The 21447-nt window shown below is 38.6% G+C and overlaps 4 protein-coding genes and 1 non-coding gene across 6 annotated transcripts in view; 3 read left to right on the plus strand and 2 right to left on the minus strand.

The window, feature by feature from the left end:
• Positions 1-5598, minus strand: part of ush (Zinc finger protein ush) — a 45413-nt gene extending 39815 nt beyond the window's left edge. Inside the window, exon 1 of the mRNA XM_066398673.1 lies at positions 5310-5598. Coding sequence (XP_066254770.1) covers positions 5310-5349 — 40 coding nt within the window. The 5' untranslated portion in view covers positions 5350-5598. The remainder of the gene's footprint in view (positions 1-5309) is intronic.
• A 972-nt stretch (positions 5599-6570) lies between these two features.
• TRNAT-UGU (transfer RNA threonine (anticodon UGU)) lies at positions 6571-6642 on the plus strand. Its single transcript has one exon. It is a non-coding gene; the product is annotated as a tRNA-Thr (tRNA).
• Positions 6643-8532: 1890 nt separating this feature from the next.
• cbt (cabut) lies at positions 8533-10504 on the plus strand. Its single transcript, XM_066398893.1, has 2 exons — positions 8533-8752; positions 9239-10504. Exons 1-2 carry the CDS (start codon positions 8687-8689, stop codon positions 10142-10144), a joined length of 972 nt encoding a protein of 323 aa, XP_066254990.1. The 5' UTR covers positions 8533-8686; the 3' UTR covers positions 10145-10504.
• A 3917-nt stretch (positions 10505-14421) lies between these two features.
• On the minus strand, positions 14422-16817 carry Pgd (phosphogluconate dehydrogenase). The gene is made up of 6 exons (XM_066399329.1): positions 16545-16817; positions 15992-16268; positions 15830-15935; positions 15360-15704; positions 15034-15303; positions 14422-14979 (listed from the first exon to the last, which is right to left on the minus strand). The coding sequence occupies exons 1-6, from the start codon at positions 16565-16567 to the stop codon at positions 14540-14542; spliced, it is 1461 nt and encodes a 486-aa protein (XP_066255426.1). The 5' UTR covers positions 16568-16817; the 3' UTR covers positions 14422-14539.
• Positions 16818-17474: 657 nt separating this feature from the next.
• l(2)gd1 (lethal (2) giant discs 1) lies at positions 17475-21309 on the plus strand. Of its 2 annotated transcripts, none has more exons than XM_066398664.1 (13): positions 17475-17697; positions 17906-18043; positions 18101-18450; positions 18509-18729; positions 18781-18947; positions 18998-19116; positions 19170-19266; positions 19325-19737; positions 19872-20027; positions 20081-20318; positions 20370-20521; positions 20890-21022; positions 21078-21309. In XM_066398664.1, exons 1-13 carry the CDS (start codon positions 17632-17634, stop codon positions 21195-21197), a joined length of 2370 nt encoding a protein of 789 aa, XP_066254761.1. In that variant the 5' UTR covers positions 17475-17631; the 3' UTR covers positions 21198-21309. The 2 variants fall into 2 exon arrangements, with proteins under 2 accessions (XP_066254761.1, XP_066254762.1); XM_066398665.1 differs by having other exon boundaries at positions 20932-21022.
• The last annotated feature ends 138 nt before the right edge of the window (positions 21310-21447 follow it).

Here is a 21447-nt window from a genome sequence, read left to right on the forward strand (position 1 = left end):
TGGCCGCTGAAATTCCGCGATAAATGCCGCAGACGGACACGATAAAAATTATCGTAAAAAACCTCCTGAACGTCGCAAGGCTTACGGCAAGAAACGTCTCCAGAAAATCGCTCCAAAACTGGAAAGCTCGCGGGAAATTCCGAAAACCGACAAGTCCTCATCTAGGAGCGAGGACCCTGCTACCCAACAGGTTCAGAATCCCTTGGAAGGAAACACTCTTCAAAATCGCACTTTAGCTGAGAGAAGACGCACAAATTTATTTTAGATGGCTCATACGGGAACAGAAAAGGCCCTCCTGCAAACTGCATCCGTGTACTGAACGCCCTGGTACCTGCGACAATTGCCACAATCTGGCAACATGGCCGCACTTTGACAGCCAGCTCTCCCGACCTTTCGGCCGCACGATTATTACGAAACAAATGAACAGTGCCACGTTGCCATTTTCCACTGGAGGGCTAACTATGCTGTAGTAGACACTTAAGGATTCGCGTTAATTGCAAATGGATTTGTTGGCTTTCCTGTTGATTGGAACTGAAACTGATGCATGTGGCAGCTGCATTTACATGCGAAGCAATCAAAACGGCTTCGAGTAATGTTTAACTTGAGCCCATAGTCGCGCAAATGTACGTGATGATAAATAATACCGCAGACCAATATATTAAGGTCGTACTTACAACGAGCCCTTGCAGATGCAATCGCTTGGAATACATCATCGATTTATCGGTGCGTGTATCTCCCTTATATCCTGAGCCGTGCCATATGTTCTTGGCAGATAACCCTGTATATGTTGTCGTTTTCTTAAAATGGCCGGCTTGTCGAAGTATAAATTGCTCAGGAGACATCAGATAAGTTAATTTCTCGACAGGGCAGCGAACGATAGCGACCGCTCAGCCCACGCACCTCATGACCAAATAAGAACGGCCACAGGAAGATCTGAAGATAATTTCCTATAACAAATTGGTAACATGGATTTGCTCGGGCTCGGTGCGACCAGGAAGATCGATTGCTTGTTTATATAGAACTTTTTATCTCGATAGTTGTTAATGAAAAGATCCCTATCTTTGTAGAAGCAACTAATGGCGGTAGCAGGGTAAAGCTTGATGGAGAGACAATCATCTAATGGTCTTGCAGTGACGTGCAGACGTATGCACGCCGCTGCACCGGTTCGACGAACCGAGAAATATCGAATAATTTTTCCTAAATTGCCAGCCATTTGGTGGCCAATCGACTAGAACAGGTTCCCGAAGTATCTTAAAAATTTTAAGCGCGTTATTGTTAACGAGATTTATCTCGGATGGCAATTTTAGAGTAAAGAAACTGCATGTACTGAAAAATACGGAGGAAAATGTAAGTTTGAGACTTGTAGGGGGTTTATAGAAGAGGCTCAATTCAAAATTCCAGCCAATTGGCTCGTGCCGCTTTTGACTTTGACAGCGTCTCTCGGCCTGCGTGACTGTTACGAAACAAATGCATTGTGCCACGCTGTCGTTTTCTGAAGGGGCCAACTCAGAACGTGCTACAACTTGCCCCAACGTCCTTTCAACCGATAAATGACATTTGTGTCTCTGGCCCGTTCGTATCCAGGCCACTTATTACTGCGTCTAATGAAATGACAAAACGAATTCAATTTTTCCAGATTGAAAGAGCAGCAAACCGCGACTCCACCAGAACTTGAGTACAGAGATCGCTCTACGCAGTCCTCGAGTATTGGCAGGAAGAATTGTATAGTGTGGTCATTGAATTACGAGGAAAGTGACAAAGAAAAGGTACAGAGCCTTCAAAAGCAATTTCAAAAAAGTGAAGACTGCTCCTCCATGATCGATAGTAATGGAATCGATCTATAAAGCTAAGTTCTTTTTTCACTTCGAACTTGTTTAACCCTGCTGTCGCCCTCTGATGTAATCTATTGCATATCCTGTAGGTGCACTGAAACCGTAAGACCAACCTACCTATTTAACTTAAAGACGATTATATTAGCGTTCCGATCGGTTGTCTAACTAATTTGCCGCAGTTAAAACTAAAAGGGCCCGACATAAACGGCCATTTAAGCTGCCCAAACTAATAATAGGCAGTTAAAGGGCCCCATTTACAAACACGCGGTCGCAGGCGCCTCTTCGCCACAGGTGTGCAGCGAACAATGGACGCTATTTTACCAACTCAACTGGGGGGGTGAATTGACACTTGTGCCCATCCATTGTCACGGTTTTTAACTCTTACCGGCCGACCAGATGCCGATGGAAATGTGATGGAAGTGGAGGGCCTCGCATCAGCAGACAGTCAGCGATGCCCAGATAAGCCCCGGTAATTGCTGTACAAATATTTTTATTGCGGGGCCCCATCGATCGCCCCATATGACGCGGGGGGCGGATCCCATCACTTCGTGATCTCGAGGCGGGGCTCGCACTTCATGAAACAACGTGCGTCTTGTTAACTTTCTGATTTATTGTTGCGATCTGAAGCCCCGAGCCCCGTTCATTTGGTAATGGAGTAAATAGTTTTAGGTCGGGTTTATCCGAGGGCTTATCCCCGAGTTTATCATCCTCTATGTGCGATCTATCAATGCGTTCGCGTTCAGGTTTGTTTGGAGGTAAACAGCGAAAGCGGGCTCACAAGAACTGAAAAGAAACAATAATTCTTTGTGGCGACGTCACTTTTGTGCGCCGCGACGACGACAGTATCAGGCCTCATATGTGCATTTTAGAGCGTGGCAACGTTTAATGTGTAGGTAAATACATTAAATATCGGCCGATATCTGGCTTCCGTAATGCGATAAGCACGTTTGCTTACCAATGGGACAAAAGCGCGTACTCACACACGTCTGTCACATAAGAGGGCTGCAACTTACCGCCTTGTTGTCGCGCCTCATTGTCACCCTGAAATTGAAACTGTGTGTGTGTGTGTGTATTTCACGCTAAACTCGAAAAGAAACCAACATTCGAAGCCCTCGTTCAATAACACGGAACTAAGTTGGATATATGGGGAACGATCGAGGCGTTATCGCGGTTAGCGGGTCACATTTCAGGCCCCCATATCGCGGGCATTTTTCATCATCGTGGAAGAACATCAGCTTTTCAATTTTCGCAGGTTGAAGGTATACATATAGGCTCATTACTCAGCTATTCAGCAAATCGCTCCCAAGGGGGCGGCGTCGACGTTCACACTCCATTGTTCCAGCAAATGCCCATTGTTCTCTTGGTCAGCTTGTCTTCAGATCATCAAACAGCCCCAGGGCTGTTGCGCGTATTTTCCAATACTATTATCAGATTCGCTGGGGATTCTTTTGTTCTCACGGTATAAACTTACTTATTAAAGACCAAACCCTGATCTTTGGCTATCCGCATCTACCAAACTCTTGGTCAAATTCAAGCAAAAGGAGGAACGTCGAGGTAGGCTTTCTTAAATTGTCTGCGAACGTCTTTCCCGTTCGCCGGCATACGTAGTTGACACGTCAACGATGTAGACTTTTAAATTTTTGGTCCTCATCGGCTGTTGAGGGCTCCAGTGACTCTCTGGGCACTCAATTATCCGCCCTTAAGGTTATTACTCAGAATATTGAGAAAAAAACAAACTGATAAGCGCGAAGTAGCCACTGTCTGGTCCGGGTTTTCTAGCTTTAAATAAGATAAATTTTCTTCTGTTCTGACCTCGTCAACTACGAGTTTTTAATACCAAATAGTCTAATTTCTTGAGTAAATCCGGCAACATCGCCCTATGACGGGCGTGACAACTGTCAAAGCTCGACAGTCATTTTCAGAAACTAATAATAGACGTGACGTTGCCATTTCCTAGACAAAACAAAAAGACGAAAACACATTATAGTTTCCCTTCTGTATGTGTATTTAGTAACAAATCAAAACACCAATTTGAACTTTTTATGGGCTATTGAGGTGCTATAGACATTATCAAGACTATTGGGAAATTTAGTTATCACGAGGACGCTGCCAAGCATAAAATGGCAGAAAAGGCGAGTGACAAATCGTAATGTCAAATGGCATTATAGCTCAAATTTAATGTCCGATTTCTTGTATCTGCATTATTGTCACACATCGCATTTATTTTTGGAGTTCCTAGGATTTTTTACAAAAAGATTTTCGTTGAGTATTCAGTTGAGTTCTCGCTTCAACAACTCTCTTTGATCTCAGATTGGGTGCTAGTGATGGCGCACCGCTCGCGCTGAAAACTTATTGGAATATAAACCTTTGGATATTTTTTGAAACATTTCCCGTCAAAGTGACAGCCAACGAGTGAGGGCCGTGGGAGACTAACGATCAATTTTTGAAAACAAACGAACAGCGCAATGTTGCCATTTCTTGGATTATACGAAATCACAGATTTTCCTCATTTATCTGATTTTTTTTTAATTGGTCAGGTAGTTTCTCGAAGCACTTTCTGTTCAGTTCAACATACGTTTACGTTTGATCCTAATCAATCGCAAGGCACTGAAATGTTTTTCCAGGACTCTTATTTAAATTGTTAAAAACCGTAGATAACAACTATTGTACACATTTTGCGACGTATTATCCATGTGTTATTTTTACGTTTGCACCGTTAATGTTGCTGGTAGACTGTTATCGCACTAGGCCGATAAGACTTCGAATACGGGCTGATAAAGTTTGAAAATTGTAACCAGGAACGTTAAATTGAGTGCCTACATATACCTACCAACCATGGGCGTCCGTCAGAATTTCTTCAAATTTTTTCCTCCCCGATACCGATCTGAAGTGTGAGGCGTTGTTGCTGGCCTGATGGGTTATCGAGGAACCCATCATCCATTCGTATTGGGAATTATTGTGTTGATAGATTTCTAAGATAAGATAACTGGGACCGTTAAAAATGTTAATGATCTCCAGGCGAAATGGTCATGGTTATTTACCAGGTAGATTGTTATGTTTTATTCTAAGTCAACACAGTGTTTTTATTGCAACTCAGGAATGGTTCAGTTTGCAGTTTGAGGCAAGCGAAACATACACAGTCAGCACATTTAATGCACAGCAGTGGATACGTACATATTGATATATTTTATGATATACGAAGTTGTCTCTGCAAGTAACAGTTATCTTGAGTTTATATCAATATCAAAAATAGCTGATTTCTTTGGACTGATTGTTGACCTGACCCGACCGGGCAGAAGCGATAAAACAGATAATTCTATCAGCCAGATAGTTAGTGATATATTATTTGTTTGTTGCGTTCCTCAAGATAACTTCATATTGAACATATAATGATAAATAAACGATAATCGACAGTTGAAAGGTCCCACGAAAAGTTCCGGGATTTTCGATCAGACAAAAACACATAAAACAACTCACTTTTCAACGGTTTTGGATTGCTCTGCTTGCGTCTGGACATCGCTGGATCTGGGAAAACAATTGACAAACGAAATCAGTCACATGGCACGAAAAAACAAAACAAAAAACGGCACAACACAACACAACAATGAACGAATAGGCTGCAGGAGCAAAAAAACAAAAAAAGGGTTAGGGGAAAAAAACAATCGACTTTCAAATTTTGCCGGGCGGCGTGCGTCAAAAAGTTGACAGTCCGCGTATCTGACGGAAGAGGGCGCGGTAACCTCACTCCGATCGAGGTGGCGGCGGACTGGTGCTGCCGCTCTGACTCACTCTGATTGTTGCTTTTTAAGCGGCGGTGTTGCCACAATTCCTCCCTAATTAAAGCCACATCTGGCTAACTCGTAGGAGACACAATCTTGTTCTCTAATTTTTCTGTTTCTTATAATCAATTTTGGGGAACCCAGGACCATACTTTCCGATATGTTAGTATACAAAAAACTTCGCTCAAAAATTGACAAGTGTACAGGGTAGTGCAAAACACGATGTTATATTGCATTTCATTTAAAGAAACATTATTTTTTCGCGAAGCCACTGCTTATATTAAAAAATGCTATTTTCTTAAAATCTACATCTTTTTCATATCACTTGTACATTCTACATAGTATGCTCTTACACACTATCCATAATATAAGCACATAGAGCTGAAATCTCAATCTTAGAAATCTAAATGTTAAATTGAAAGATTTTGAAAAAAGGTTGAAAATAACAGAACTTCAATAGAATTATCAAATTAGAGAATAGCAAAACTGAATAATCTGAGGAAGTAGCCAGAGACGTACAGGATTGAACTATAAAATATATAAAGTTTAATCTATGCATATTTAGAAATTAACCAACATTGTGAAAAAACACAAAATCTGGCAACACTCAAAGCGCTCACAGTTCAGTGCGATGTTTCTTGTATTCGTTTATCGGAAACAAGTCTTATCAATCTCATACACATTAGACATGCGTTTAGTTCTTTTGTTAACAATCAGAAATCTGAATTCTAGTAATTCTAGATGGTTGAATATTGTAAAAGTGAAAACATAGTAAATTCATGTCTTCGCTTTTCCAGCTTAATATTCTTTTTATTGCGGTAGAAGTGGTTTAGTTTAGGATTTAAAGTCCTTTTTCACTATTTCAGGAAGTAATTTTTAGTTTTAAAGTTTAACTTTCTTTCTAAACAGTAAAAATATTCAGTTGGTTGAGTATAGCTCATGGAAATTCCCTACCACAAGCCTCTTTAGCTCAGTGGCAGAGCACTGGTCTTGTAAACCAGGGGTCGTGAGTTCAATCCTCACAGGAGGCAGATTCGTTCGAAGTATTTTTTTGTTTTTATTTTTGTTTAAAAATATGAACATTCCTTTTTTTACTACAAAATATTCTTGATCTAAATGAAATAACGAATTGAAATAAATATTGTCGATGACGGAAAGCCACATTTTCAAAACTGACAAAATAATCTAAAATGTCTAGAACCTCTTCAGTTGACAAATAAAACATATGTGAAAATCACCAATATTTTTATATTTGAGCTTTCATCTGAAACTCCCCTTGTAAGATGTAATATTGAATTTTAACAAGGCAATAAAATCTTGAATTTTATAATTAGTTATTCCTTTCTTAGTACGACCCTGATTTTTCTATAGCAATATTAATTCTCAATATTTTTTACAAACAGTGTCATATTGGGTTTTTCTTAGCTTCTACGAAATTTAATATATGAGAATTTCAGGTGTTTATACGTTTTCAAACCCTCTTGTTATGTCCCTAATATTTTTAAAATCGATTTACACATCTAAAAATTGTAATATTTCTGAAAATCAGTGGCATTCTGAAAAGTTCGACAAATTTTCCAAATTTAGTGAGATGAAATTGAATTTTATGTCAAGCGAAGCTCGATTCTATTAATTTCTTGTTCCTTTGCTAACATGATCCTCATTTTCTCATAGCACTATTCCTAAATAAAAAGGGTTTTCAAATCATCAATATCCATGACAATCAGTGACGTACTACGATTTTCTAAAATTCGTCCTTTTTTAAATGGATCGCTTTTCCTTGGCTCTTGGTACTACACAATCACTTTTTGTGCAAAGCATTATTTGGTATCAGTGGCAGATCAATGTGTAATTCCACGGGTCCTCGGGCATAACACCGAAATGCCCTATTATACGTCCGCCACTGCGTAAGAAAAATTCAATTTGGTTCAGATGACTTTACATAGTATTTAAATTTTTACAAAGACGAGGTAACCGTCGCCATCTACCTCATGAAATGCAAGGTAAGGCGTTGCTCTAATAATTTCAATTGTCTCTACACTAGTGGTAACTGAAGCTAGCGGAATAACGGACAGATGGCACCAGGCTCATAATGAATAATACTTTTGAAATTTTATTAATCTACTAATTTATATAAAATTAAATTTTGTTGTTGCTGACACAAGGTATGCTGGATTACGAAATAACGGATATTGTTTGTGTGTTTCAGGCATAGAATGTGGGTCCTCATATAACAAAACGTAAAATAAGTAAAACAGGTTGTATTTGTTACAAGCATTAGAAGTCACAAATACAAGAATTAAAGGAAAACGCACTAGTTTGCCCGTTCATGCACCAATACGTTCACTTAATTATTCTCTCAAGAGTCCGTTTTAGAATTGTAAAATTAAAAAAATATATAAGGTGTTCCGTCTTTATTATTTCGTAAAAATAGATATTGTTCATATTATTAACTTTATTTTTCATACGTTTATTTTACAGCTTTTTATTTATTTAACTGAAAAAATCCTTCTGCACTGGAAATTTTGAATTATGAATGTTTTTATTTGCTAAAAATGATAATGAAAAAAACTAACTCCTCACTGAAATTCTGTAATAATTTTATTAATTAAAAAAAAAAACAAACAGCTTCAGGTATTTGCACTCAAATCAACCTGAAACTTGCCTTCACCCCTTTTTAAACAAAAAAAAAATCCACCTCGCCCCGCCGAGTGGGCTTGGCATGACGTCACGGCCTCGGCACGCCACCGTGACGTCAGAATCACGGTCCGTGGCCCCTGCGATCAGCCGGTGTGCACGTGAACATCACGCTCAGGATCACGCTTCTTCGGCGTGATCAGCGTGCTTCGATTGGCCAATGTCGACGAGCCCCCGTTTCTGATTGGCTGGCGGCCCGCAACGGCACGCTACACACCCCGATTCAGCATGCCAGGCCGCGAACACAACAAAACCGAGCTTCAAAATAAAGAATCCGTTTCGAGAGAGAAACTGTACGGGCCGAGAAGGCAGGAAGTGAACATTTTCGCCCAAGTGCGTTATAGTGTTTTGTAGTTGAAGTTGATTAGAGACGAAAAAATGGAAATTAACAAAGAGGCAAGTCGTTTGGTGCTTTCGCCCCCGTGTACACCCCCACTGAAAGCTGTAAGTATTTTTTGTGTTAATTTGGTTCATTTAATTCAGATTTATCTGAGATGTTTTTATTAACATTTCTACTGCCCTAAAAACTAACAATGAAAGCATCTATTATTGTTTGATTTGAATCACGCATTGAGACAGTGATTGTTGAGAAATCTTGCCGCCAGCATGATTGGGAGCGTGCTTTAAATGCAGTGTTTACTTGGTTGCCTACATCAACAGACGCAAAACTAAGTTCTAGTAAAGAAGAGAAAGTAATTTCTGTCCAAATTCCGAAGAGTCTTATCATACATTTCGTTTTAGTCTTCTAATCACTCTTTAATATATATTAGCGCATTTTTTCCATTAAGTATATATCTATGTTTCGCTACTACAACCATGAGTAAACACGAGCAGCAGCGAGCCTTGAGTTTTAAATTTAGACGGTGCACTTATCTCAGCTCTACTTTTGTCATAAATTAAAGGTATTAATTTGTTTTCGTTACTTTGCAGGTGGCTTTAGACGATGATACCAGTCAATCTTCTACCATCTATCAGCTTCGCCAGTTCCTGGGCCAGAAGCGTCCTGTCTGCACCGCTTTCCCCCCGACTCCCCAGCCATCCGATTCTGAGAGCGAAGAGCACGATATCCCTTTGAAAAAACGTTTCGTCCGAGCCTCCTTATCGCCACCGCCTCAAATCGCCACTCCTCCACCTGAAAGCGTACAAAGAACCGTTTCAGTGATCATGAAGGCCAACAATGATGGTACCTGCATCTCTTTACCGCTCCATGAAAAAGGAATCGACACTGAACACGTAAATGTCTTAAAGAGCATTAAATTCAAAATGGGGAATAGGAAGGAGTCCATTGTTGCCAGTCAGAAAATTACCGATAAAGAAACTGGAAATGTACCGAAACCTGTGGCAAAAGTAATTAATACGGCCAACATTCTGCCAACACTAGCACCCAAAGTGATGGCCAATACCACCCAGCCTCAAACCTTCTTTCTCTCGCCTGATGGCACCATGGTGCCTACCCAGTTAGTCCTACTGGCCCCCCCTCAGCAGCCTCAAAGAAGACGCATTTATGAGTGTCAATACGAGGGCTGCGGCAAAAACTACTTTAAATCGTCCCACTTGAAAGCTCATAACAGGACACATACAGGGGAGAAACCTTTTGTTTGCCAATGGCAGGAATGTGGGAGGAGGTTCTCTAGGTCAGATGAACTCTCCAGGCATAAAAGGACTCACACTGGAGAAAAGAAGTTTCAATGTGATGTGTGCGAGAGGAGGTTTATGCGCTCAGATCACCTGGCTAAGCACGTCAAAAGACATGCTAAAGACAGGATAGGGGCGCCTAAAGTTAACGTCGTGCCCCTTTTGAGGAAGCTGCAGCCAGCACCTTTGGCGGCTTACTGAAGGAGGGTTATTCATTTAGCTTTAAGGTTCATGTAACATGGTGCAAAATGTTTTTGTCAAAGAAAAGGAATTTTATAATTTAATCAGTAAAAGTGATGGGTTTGCACCATGGTACATCGTCGACTGATTTTGTAGTACATAATTTCAATATCTGTGTAAATACATTCCTTGTGTTTGGACATCAAACATACCGATGTACAATGAAAAGTTAGCACTGTTAGGGATATTGTTGATCTGTGATCTAATAACAATTATTATGTTTCTTATTATTTATTTTATTTTTTTATTGGATTTGTATATATTGCAACGTGGAGAATCAAATGATTTTTTTATATCACTAAAAGTATCATATGAGATCGATTAGGAGTTTTATTTATTCCAACCGGACGGAAAAACCAAATCAGTAAAAAAAATATCATTTTAACTTTGAAAACATTTGGTAGTCTCCCCAATATCCCCATGAGATATTCCAAAATTCGGAGAATTTTTAAGAAAAATTGTTATTTCCCGCGGTCGCATAATGCGGATTTAGTAGACGCGGGCCCCCGCAGACTCAGTAATAGCAGAAACTAGGATTTTCCTTTTAGACCTGTGCCTCTCTGCCCCTTTCACTCGGCACTAAACGTCATTCAATGCCCACGTAATTCCCCACAGGTTTCGAAAATTATGACACAATGGTGAAGGTGAAAAGAAGACTCTTCTAGTGGATTCCTGAAAGCATCAATGAACGTGTGCCTTTGCGATCGTTCATCCTAGAAGGCTAAATAATAATAGGCAAACATCACTCTAAAACCTTATCAGCGGTAACTATAAATATTTTATTATTGTTGAATCAAAAAGGCGATGATAAAGCGGTGATCACGGAATCCCCGCGTGAGCTTTGCATTCAAACATGATATTTGCGTCATTGCAACGCGCTACTGGGCGACTTCCTACATAGAAAATAATACACAGATAGTGCCAAGAAGAGATATTTTGCTTTAGGATACAGCTTTGATCGTTCTTTCATGCATTTCTCAGTATATCTCTTTGCAAACATAACTAAAACCATGAGTGCTGCTCTTGAGTGGTATTGTTATCTGTGCAAAGCACAAAACAATGAAGTAGAACAAATCCTTCAAAACACCGGTTAATGCTGAAAATCACGTAGCCCAATCAGGGTTTAGTCTCGATTTCAGTAACACAATACAGACTTTTCGTTACTAGCGCCTAATTAAGAAATTAATGATTGTCCGGCCGAGTATGATAGTGGACGTTGATTTCCTGATTCAGACGGGGCTGATTGCAAAGCCTTACGATCGAACTTTCGTTCACGACCGATCGGCGTGGTCATTTGCGTCAAAGCACCACGAATTTTGAAAATTCTGTTGGATAATCGTTTAAAAATATTCTATAAAATCCACCTTACTCTTTGCGTATACCGCAAATCTCACTAAAAATACGTTTCAAAACATGGACTTTAATTTCCCTTGAGCTGAAGGTATTAATAAAACCGTGGGTAAACAAGATGATACCTCGCTTAGTTGAATGCCGCGAAATTGGGTGCGTTAAGTGGCGCAATTAGGCAAAACCCACCCATTAAAAGAGACAACTTAATGACCAGTGGTTCTCTTTTTCCTAAAATTAGAAAGGTTGGAAATTCGCAACTTTTGCCATCACTGTGAGGCGGATCTGCGTCTTCTGACGCAAATTTCCACGCTTATTATTCGTGATCTGGATGGTGGAAACCAACGTGTCGCCTGATATCGATTGTGTTGCGTATGTAAAACCGAAGAACATTGGACACGAACGTGTTTCAACAGAAGGCATAAAGAGAACAAAAAACTTAAACAGGGAATGGCTGAAATATTTGATACTAACCAAAAGGTGTGCCAAAATCCGCCACAAACTAGTTTTGGACGCGGCTCATAGGCGTGCTCCTTAGCACCATTTGTGACAAAAATACGCTAACTATTGTGTTTGTTGTTGTGCAGCTACAGTAAATTTCCACTGAACTTTTTATAGAATGGCGTAAACATGGGGCACCTAGAAGTCCACTCCTCGTCCTTGACGCACTTTGTGGGAGTGTGGATTTGCGGGATCCAAGTTCAAGCGGTCTCCCAGCCACGCCGTCGAGGCATGATGAGGAAGCCTTTGACGTCATCCAGGCATTTCAACATTCATAGGACAAACAGTGTCGAGGCGAGGATCCGCATTAATTTGCATGCTGATAAGTTCAATCATACGGGAAACGTGGGGCCGAATGACGAACGCGGCGGACGTCACCATCAGTAAACATATTCGATGATAAAAAGGGTCCTAATGGTATTATTATACAGTGCAGATCTAAATTCTATCCTGCCTACGTTTATTTTTCTCAATCTTGCTTACGTCACCGGAACAGCAACATGGTCGAATTGTTTAAAATGAAGATAGGACACGTGACACCTCAAATTAAAGGCATTTCAAAATTACTTTGGTGTCATGCGATTTTAAATCGATCGATTAATTTTTGAGAAAAATAGCTACAAATGAAAAAAATAAATGTGAAAAATTCAACACAAATTCAGTTTCATAGTACTTAAGCAATAAAAAAACTTATTTGTTGCTAGGAAAGTAACTAAATTAAATGTTCGAAATGGGCGCCATTTTGCTCCTGTCAAAAATATAATCTGTCAACAAATTCCTGCCTTACATTAACGAAGGCTTGTAAGTTAATAGATCTGCAACGTAGCTCCAAAAAACATGTTCAGGGGTGTCACATCAACAGATCTCCTTCTAACACGTGCTATATAATAACTAATAACTTATTAGTACTTTTAAACATTACTCGAATTAAATTTCTTTATTTTGCACCATAAACTTAAACAACTATTTTTAACGCGCTAAAGAACTAATTTACAATAATCAGACTTGCAACTGCTCACAGAAAATTATGAGGAAGAATGATGTAGTTTCAATGGTTAATGGCGATTTTATGTTGTGATCCTAATGGGCTTCCCTTGTCCATTGTGCCAGATGACTTTGCAGAGGATAATACATTGAGGTAAGATGGGATTAAATGTAGATGAGCATAGGATAACGCAGATAACCCCATGGCGATACAGACGGCTACATAATTTCTGACATTTTATAAACTTGATCAAGGATTGATTTGTATTGCATTTTTACATTTATTTTTTTGTATTAATAGCTCTTTTTCCAAAAATACAGCCTAAAGCAAGCAAAACGCCCTGTGTGTTTAGGTTTATATACACTTTAGGAAAAAAACTTGAATAAGTAGGTTATGATGATGATGTAATTGTGCACCTAATTGAATAAGGTGAGCAGTTTCACGCGAGTGCCGAGTGATTTGTCTTTTTCCTGCAGTAATTGTTCTGTTTATTGACTCTCAAACAAAATCATGAGCAGGCGTGCAATTATTACATGATTTGATATATTTATTTATACTACAAATGACGAAAATCTAATGAGAATTGCCCAAGGTAACCCTCAAATAAGTGAAGGGTGTGGCTGCTAAAGTCTGAGTATTGAACTTGTGGAGTTGCGTCATCAATCATGATGTCATATCTAAATGGCCTAAATAAAGTTTATCTTTAATCACCATTTTTTTGTCGGAGTATTTCACACGTTTTTTCTACTATTTTTCCCTCAAGGCTAAAGATGGTGAACGATTTGTTATCGAAACCTTAACAAGAGTGCTTATTCGAATCCTTAACAAATGAATGATTTTCCTAAGAAATTTTTGTCACCAAAATATCAAGAAAGGCTTTCGTCCGGTCCTTAATAAAACGTGAACGTTATTTTTAGTTAGTTTTAAATAAGAATAGTATACAATTCCACTGTTTGAACAATTCCTACTTATGTGAAGCGTTATTCTCAAATGAAATAGAAGCGAAAATAGGTAGGTGAGTACTTATTTTGTGCAATGCAACTACAGATAAAAGAAGTCATGCATTTTTCCAGTAAAGTAATTAATTCGGCTTAAAATGAATTTTTACTCCTTGTTATAAAATCTAGATCCGATTTTAATGAAATGGTAAATTGGGAAGATATTTTACCGAACTGCGACGTACTTTTTCATTTTATCTAGTAAATATATGTAAAAATTTTACGTTCATTATTGTCAAGAATGAATCAGGAAAATCGTAAATCTCTTTCCAAGATTGAAAATTGAAAAACAGGGATTATTCAAAACATTAAGCTACATCTGACTTGCAATGTTGATATTTTTGTTTACCTTCAGCTTTGTAAATGTCATCCAGAGATTTCATGTTATAGTTGAAAATAGTTTCAACCAACAGCACATTATTTATTTTCATATAAATGGTATAATCGTATAATAAAAAACATCAAAAAACCTCAATCACAATATTATCAGTAATAAATGCCAACAAAAAATGCTTTATTTAAACTTCACGCGTCGTAAGTGGAAGCGGAAACGTTGCCCCCTTTGCCGGTCCAGTTTGTGTGCACAAACTTCCCCTCTTGACCCAATATTTCGTAGGTGTGGGCACCAAAATAGTCCCTTTGCGCTTGTAAAAGGTTTGCTGGTAACTTTTCCAATCTATACCCATCGTAGAAGGCCAGAGCTGTTCCTAAAGCGGGAGTGGGAACTCCCAAAGTAACAGCGGTAGAAACAACATTCCTCCATCCAGATTGAGCTTTAGTGATTGCTTCCAAGAAGAAAGGAGCTAATAGAAGGGATTTTAAATTTTTATCCGAGTCAAAAGCCTTCTTAATTTGACCCAAAAACACTGAGCGGATAATGCAGCCGCCTCGCCACATTAAGGCGATAGAACCGTAATCCAAATCCCAGTTGTGCACTTGAGCAGCTTCGCGAAGTAACATAAAGCCTGCAAATTAATGTTTTTAATTGTTAGATAATAATGTTATCTTCATCTAAATACCTTGGGCATAAGATACGATTTTACTCGCATATAAAGCTTGCCTAATGTCTTCAAGGAACTGCTTTTTGTCACCAGTAAATTTTGCTGAAGGCCCTGGTAATATTTTACTTGATTTCTCTCTTTCGGTCTTCAATGCTGACAAGCAACGGCTAAATACAGCTTCTCCAATTAGCGTCACTGGTACTCCATAATTAAGAGCAGCAATAGCTGTCCATTTCCCAGTCCCTTTTTGACCCGCAGTGTCTCTGATCTTAGGTAATAAGTACTGACCTAACAGCCAAAACATATACTTTCACAAGAAAAATGAATTTTAAACAAGATCCTACCATCAGAGTCCTTATATCTCAAGATATCCCTGGTAATCTCAATTAGGAAACTGTCCAACTCTCCCTTGTTCCACTGCTCAAAAGTTTCAGCCATTTCATCCTGACTAATTCCAAGGGCCAGCATCAAATGATAAACTTCCCCAATAAGCTGCATGTCACCATATTCAATACCATTATGGACCATTTTGACAAAGTGACCAGCTCCATCATTGCCCACCCAATCACAGCAAGGTTGACCATCAGCTTTAGCAGCAATTCCTTGAAAAATGTCTTTAATGTAAGGCCACGCTTCTTTGTTGCCTCCAGGCATGAGACTGGGGCCATATCTAGCTCCCTCTTCACCACCTAAATAGAAATAAATGTGTCCTGAATTTTGATTGAGTAATACAATCTATACACAAATCACTCTCAAGACTCTTTAGTATCCAATGTGTATAGTTTGATAAAAACTCATTAATAATGACGATTACCTGAGACACCAGATCCCACAAATCTAAGTCCCTTCTTCTGTAATTCCTTACTCCTCCTTTCACTGTCTTGATATTCAGAGTTACCCCCATCAATTATAATATCCCCCTAAGGAAAAAACCTACATAAACTTCCCAACATCTAACTTCAATATGAACATGTACCTTTTCTAAATGTGGAAGCAATTGATCAATGAAACTGTCCACAGCAGAACCTGCTTTCACCAGCAAAATAATCCTTCTTGGGGTTTTCAATTTGGCAGCCAAGTCAGCAATGGATTGAGCCCCAATAATGCTTTTTCCTTTGGCCTCATTTGCCAAGAAATGATCCACTTTTTCCACTGTTCGATTAAAAGCTACTACAGTAAACCCATGATCTGCGATATTGAGAATCAGGTTTTGCCCCATGACAGCCAAACCAATGAGACCTATATCCCCCTTCCTGGAAATTTATGATGAGTGGATTCATAAAGACTGTTATTGCTATTTTGTCGTAGGAGGACAATATTGGCATAAGGAGGGAAAGTATAGAGGTTTTTTATTTCCTCTTTAAAAACCTGTGAAATAATGACCTGACAATAATCAAATCATCAAATCAATTGGCGTCATTAAACAGCATGATTTGCTATTTTTTTAAATGCTCATCAATAAATGTTGACATTCTATAGGCTTTTCTAAACGTATTAAAAAATAAGAAATAAAGAAATTGTTAACTTACTTGGAAGGTAAAGGGCAAGCCATGGTGACAACCTGTTGATGGTAGTTAAGGATATGTGAAAGTATCTGGCGTGCGCTCGCTACGAGCAGCAAATGGGGAATTGATTTTGTGTAAAATTAAGCAATCGGTCCCCTCTAAGTCGTTTTTATCGATACCCTGGTACTGGAAAGTCACATTGAATGAAGGTCAATAGAATTACTAACACGAACCCTGATACTAATACCAATCCAACCGGCAAATGAGAAAATGGTAGGAATTGAGATTTAAATAAGGATTAAACAAAGAAATAAAGGTATTTACGTTAAGTAGAATAGTTTTTGGGGATTGACACTTAACTCTAAGGGAAAAATAAGACAAAATTTGATATTAAAAATGATTTTTTTTAATAAATATAAATTTCCTGTAACTAGACAGCCATACATGCAGTAACAGCTGATTTTTAAAAGAACTGTTACAATAAAGGTCGTGTTAGAGAAAACTATGTCTGAGCGATAGAAACATCGCTATCCTTGTTTCATTGTCGCAGTATGATGAGCAGAAGAAGGATCAAATATATTATTAGTCATATTACGACCATGTCGATTCAATAAAAGCAATGTATAATGATAGTTTATTTCTTTTGCTGAACTTTTTGTATTATACTGCAAAAAAGTGTTCTTCTAGGGCAATATGTCAACATTGTCAATAATGTAGACAAAGATAGTTAGTTCTTATTTTGGTCTCTTAACATTTAATTTCATCTGAATTCGAACTAAGAATTTCACAAAGACTTTACAAATGCAATACTGTAGTACACATAAGAAATTACGCTATGTTGTTTAAAATCAACACACAATCCAGAATTTATTTTGTGTTCTTTCTGTCAAAAACAGCTGAATTTTGTTCTGTGAACTGACTGCAAAAACTGTAAATATACTTCAGCAAAACAAACGAATGCAGTGACATATGATTGTTTGTTGTTGGCTGACTGTTAATGAATAAAGTTATCAATTTCTAAAAATAAAACTTATGCTCTTTTAGTAGTTTGTATTATTCAGTATTCTTATTAATTTTAATAAACTGGGGCTGTTTGTTGTAAAAATTCATAATGTTCGGCCGTAAGAAGCCCGAGAAACCCAAACCTAAACGAGACCACTCAGGAAATCTAGCACAGGTAAAAGTTATTGCAAAAAAATTTTTATTAGTCATTCAGATACATAAATTTGTAACCACTGAAAATATCTTATATCAAGAACTATTCATCAAGAATTATTTTGTACCGCTCCAATAGGTCCCTAATGTCTGGGAGATGAAATCTTTTAATAAAAATGCATACTCAATCTACAGTCTTATTACTGCTTTATCTTCTTCTCATCTCTTAGTTTGGTCTTATGGACATCCCCCAAGATTTCAACCCTATGGGACAGTATGGCGATTCAGATGGAAGTGATGGTGATCTCGAAGCTGAACTGGCTGCCTTAACTGGTGATGGAGAAAGGCAAAAAACCTCCCCTAAGAAAGTATGTTTCAATTGTCTTGATTGTATTTTATCATGGTAAAAAATTTCCAAATCTTAGACTTTAAAACAACCATTACCACAACATGAATTAGATGCCATTGTGCGAGGTACTTTGAAGGATATTGATGGAAATGTTGAGGATGAGGATGTGGATGAGAATGACCCAGATTTGTTAAGTGAATTGCAGGAAATTACTGGAGAGGAAGAACAGGAATCTTTGAGCGAAGCTTCCCCAGTGACTCCATCTTCTCCTAGTATGGAAGTTATTAATGTTCTAGAACAAAGGATTAGCAATTATAGAACCCTTGAGAGTGAAGCAAAAAATGCTGGAGAGACTAGCAAGGCCCGAAGATATGGGCGAGCTATTAAGACTTTGAATGATTTATTGAAGACAGCTAGAGCAGGAGGGTAAATTTATATCTCAAAATATTGAAACACTTCTTCTTATATCACGTTTCTGCATTAGGCCTGTAAACCTTAATGATGAAAGTACACCCCCTGAAATTAAAATAAAACCAAAACAATCCACTTCAGAAGACGTATCTTCAGTACCTCAGCCCTTAACTCCATCCAGGCCTGCTCCAGCCATGCCAGAAATCAGTCATATGCCTCTTCCTGATGTAGTGCAGAGCAACGTTGTAGAAGTTAAAAAAGAGATTGACCAGGAGCTTTTAAATATGCTTCTTGGTTAGTTTTATAGATATGTGAGGAGTTTTTGCTAGATACTGTGAATTTTAGGCAGGCAAAAAGAATATAAAATCGCAGCGTTGCATGCCAAAAAATCTGGAGACACTGAAAATGCCTTGGGTTACATGAAAATTGCAAAAGTGTTTGATCATGTCATACAGGTTGTTAGGGATGGGCAGGAAGTGGATTTGTCTGATATGCCTGGGCCACCTGGAGAGGTAAAATTTCTTTATAGGGAAAAGATTAAGAAGTTATCATCGTATTTTAGACAGGAGCCTTAATAAAAATACAAGAAAATGAAAAGCAAGGGCAGGCTGATGATAGCAATGATGTTCCAGAGCCTCAACTAGTAACTGCAAGCACTGTGGAGGAGGCTTTGCTGCAAAGGTTTTGTTTCTAGCTTCAGTTAATCAGCAATTATATTACAGTTTTTAATATAGGTTGGAACTCTACAAGACATACGAGCAGAAGGCCAAAGAAGAAGACAATAGCAGCAAAGCCAGAAGATTTGGCAGGATAGTTAAACAATATGAACAGGTGCTTCTGTTTTTAAATATTTTATTAAAATTTACTATTATAAATATGGAAAGTTTAGGCTTTAAAAGCGCATAAAGCTGGCCGTCCTTTAGCCTTGGATGAGCTCCCTACGCCTCCCGGTTTCGGCCCTATCCCAGTTCCCGAACCTGTAGATCAAAAACCTGCCACTCCACCTAAACCCTCCAGTCAACGCAAGCAGGATGATAAACCGAGTCCCTCAAATAGGATTTCGGGAAATAAAGTGTCGACATCGCACCAAGAAAAGCAGGTGCTGGTTTTGCAGGCCAAACAAAAGCAGTTCAAGATGGCGGCTCTCAACGCCAAGAAACAAGGAGAGTTGGTGCAGGCCAAGGAGTTGCTGAAGCAGGCCAAAGGGTTCGATAAGTTGATAGAGGCAGCTCAGGCTGGTCTTCCGGTGGATTGGGCAACAATTCCTATTAGCCCTGATGCCAAATCTCAGTTGGATAATGAGTGAGTATATTATTTTTCCTCTAAAATAGAGATTTGGTCGTGGGTCACGATTATTGGTCCAAAACGCGCCCCAATTTCTTGCAAGACAACTATTTGTCGTTAAATTTTTTTTCATATTGTCATAATTTATTTAGGTATGACATAGTAATGGTAGATGAATGCACAGAGAAAGATGACAGTGATAGTGACCTACTCACCCGCCTTGAACATCAACTTACTAAGCAATTGAAAATGTGTCTTAGTACTAGAGATCATCACAAAGTCTTGGGTGACGTAGCTGGAACCAACCGGTACTATTAATTCCTATGCATATTCTCATAATTCTTGCAAATGCTAATTTTAGCTTTGAACAACTGGCCTTAAGCGTAACAAAAGATTTGGACGTAGTCCGAGTGGCGAAACGTAGAGGAGGCCGAGCCCCCAGTCACCACTATGAAACGAAGGAATTTTCTATTGTCAAAAGCTTTACAGAGCTGACAGACAACGACTTGGAATTGGTGATTGTCAGAGGCATAAACTATAGATCTGACAGTCCTAAAGATATAGACACTTATGTCAAGTTTGAATTCGCCTTCCCACAGGTTAAACTTGATCTTTTATGATGGTGGTTTTTGGTTAATAAAATGTTTTAGGACACACCGTATAGCGATAAAACCTTCACTGTTAGAGACACGAATAATCCTGAATATAATAAGACCTTTATGATACCAATACAACGCAATTCCAGACAATGTCAGAGAGTGTTTAAGAGGCATGGAATTAAGTTCGACGTTTATTCTAAAGGGTAAGTGATCAATATTGCTTTGTACTTGTTTAAGATTGAAATACATTGAATGAACATATTCGTTGTGGGATTGTTACGTTTGCCGTTGTTCCGAAGTATTTTTATTGAATATTAACTCTACATATGCATGTAGAATTGGTTGTGTTGTTATGTGATCATTTGTGAGGTATTGGGACCACTTATGGCACTATTCTACTAGATTATTTTTTAACATTTTTGAACATGGTGAAGGTCTAATTACACCACATGCTCCCCTAACCCAATCCCCATTTCCCGTACGCAGCTTCCAGTGCTTAAAGCACCGTTGGCTGCATAACTTACTCCAATACTATACACTCAAAATTGGAGTGCCATGATTGGTCGGCTAGTTGCGACTGTGGTTGCGCTAGCGACGCCTTTTCCTGTTTCAGTGGCTTCTTCAGAAGCGATACTCTTATTGGGAGTGTCAATTTGAAGCTGCAGCCATTGGAGACCCAATGCGAAATCCATGATAGCTTCGAGGTAACAGTGTCAAGGAGGTTTTGCTTTGTTGGTCTAGTAATTTTGATAATTTTAGTTGATGGATGGTCGAAGGAAAACTGGAGGCAAACTAGAAATCCGTTTGAGACTACGGAGTCCGATTGTGACCCAGCAGGTGGAGCAACTGAAGGAAAAGTGGCTAGTATTAGATCAGTAATTATGGAACATAATTTATGTGATTTTATTGATAGTTGAAGATGCATTTTTATGTATATTATGTATTTGTCTTATATGTATAGTTAACACATTACCAATTGTTTATTACATTTAATTATTGCGAGTTTGAAATTAACTGAGGACACAATACAAGAAAGTGATTTATGTAGTACGTTAGGCTTGTCTGTGCCTTTTAAATACCCAATATAATTAGTACCCGTTGAAAGTTCATCGTTCATGTAAACGCTGTA

Source organism: Euwallacea similis, chromosome 18 (assembly GCF_039881205.1).
Source record: "Euwallacea similis isolate ESF13 chromosome 18, ESF131.1, whole genome shotgun sequence".
Lineage (NCBI taxonomy): Eukaryota > Metazoa > Arthropoda > Insecta > Coleoptera > Curculionidae > Euwallacea > Euwallacea similis.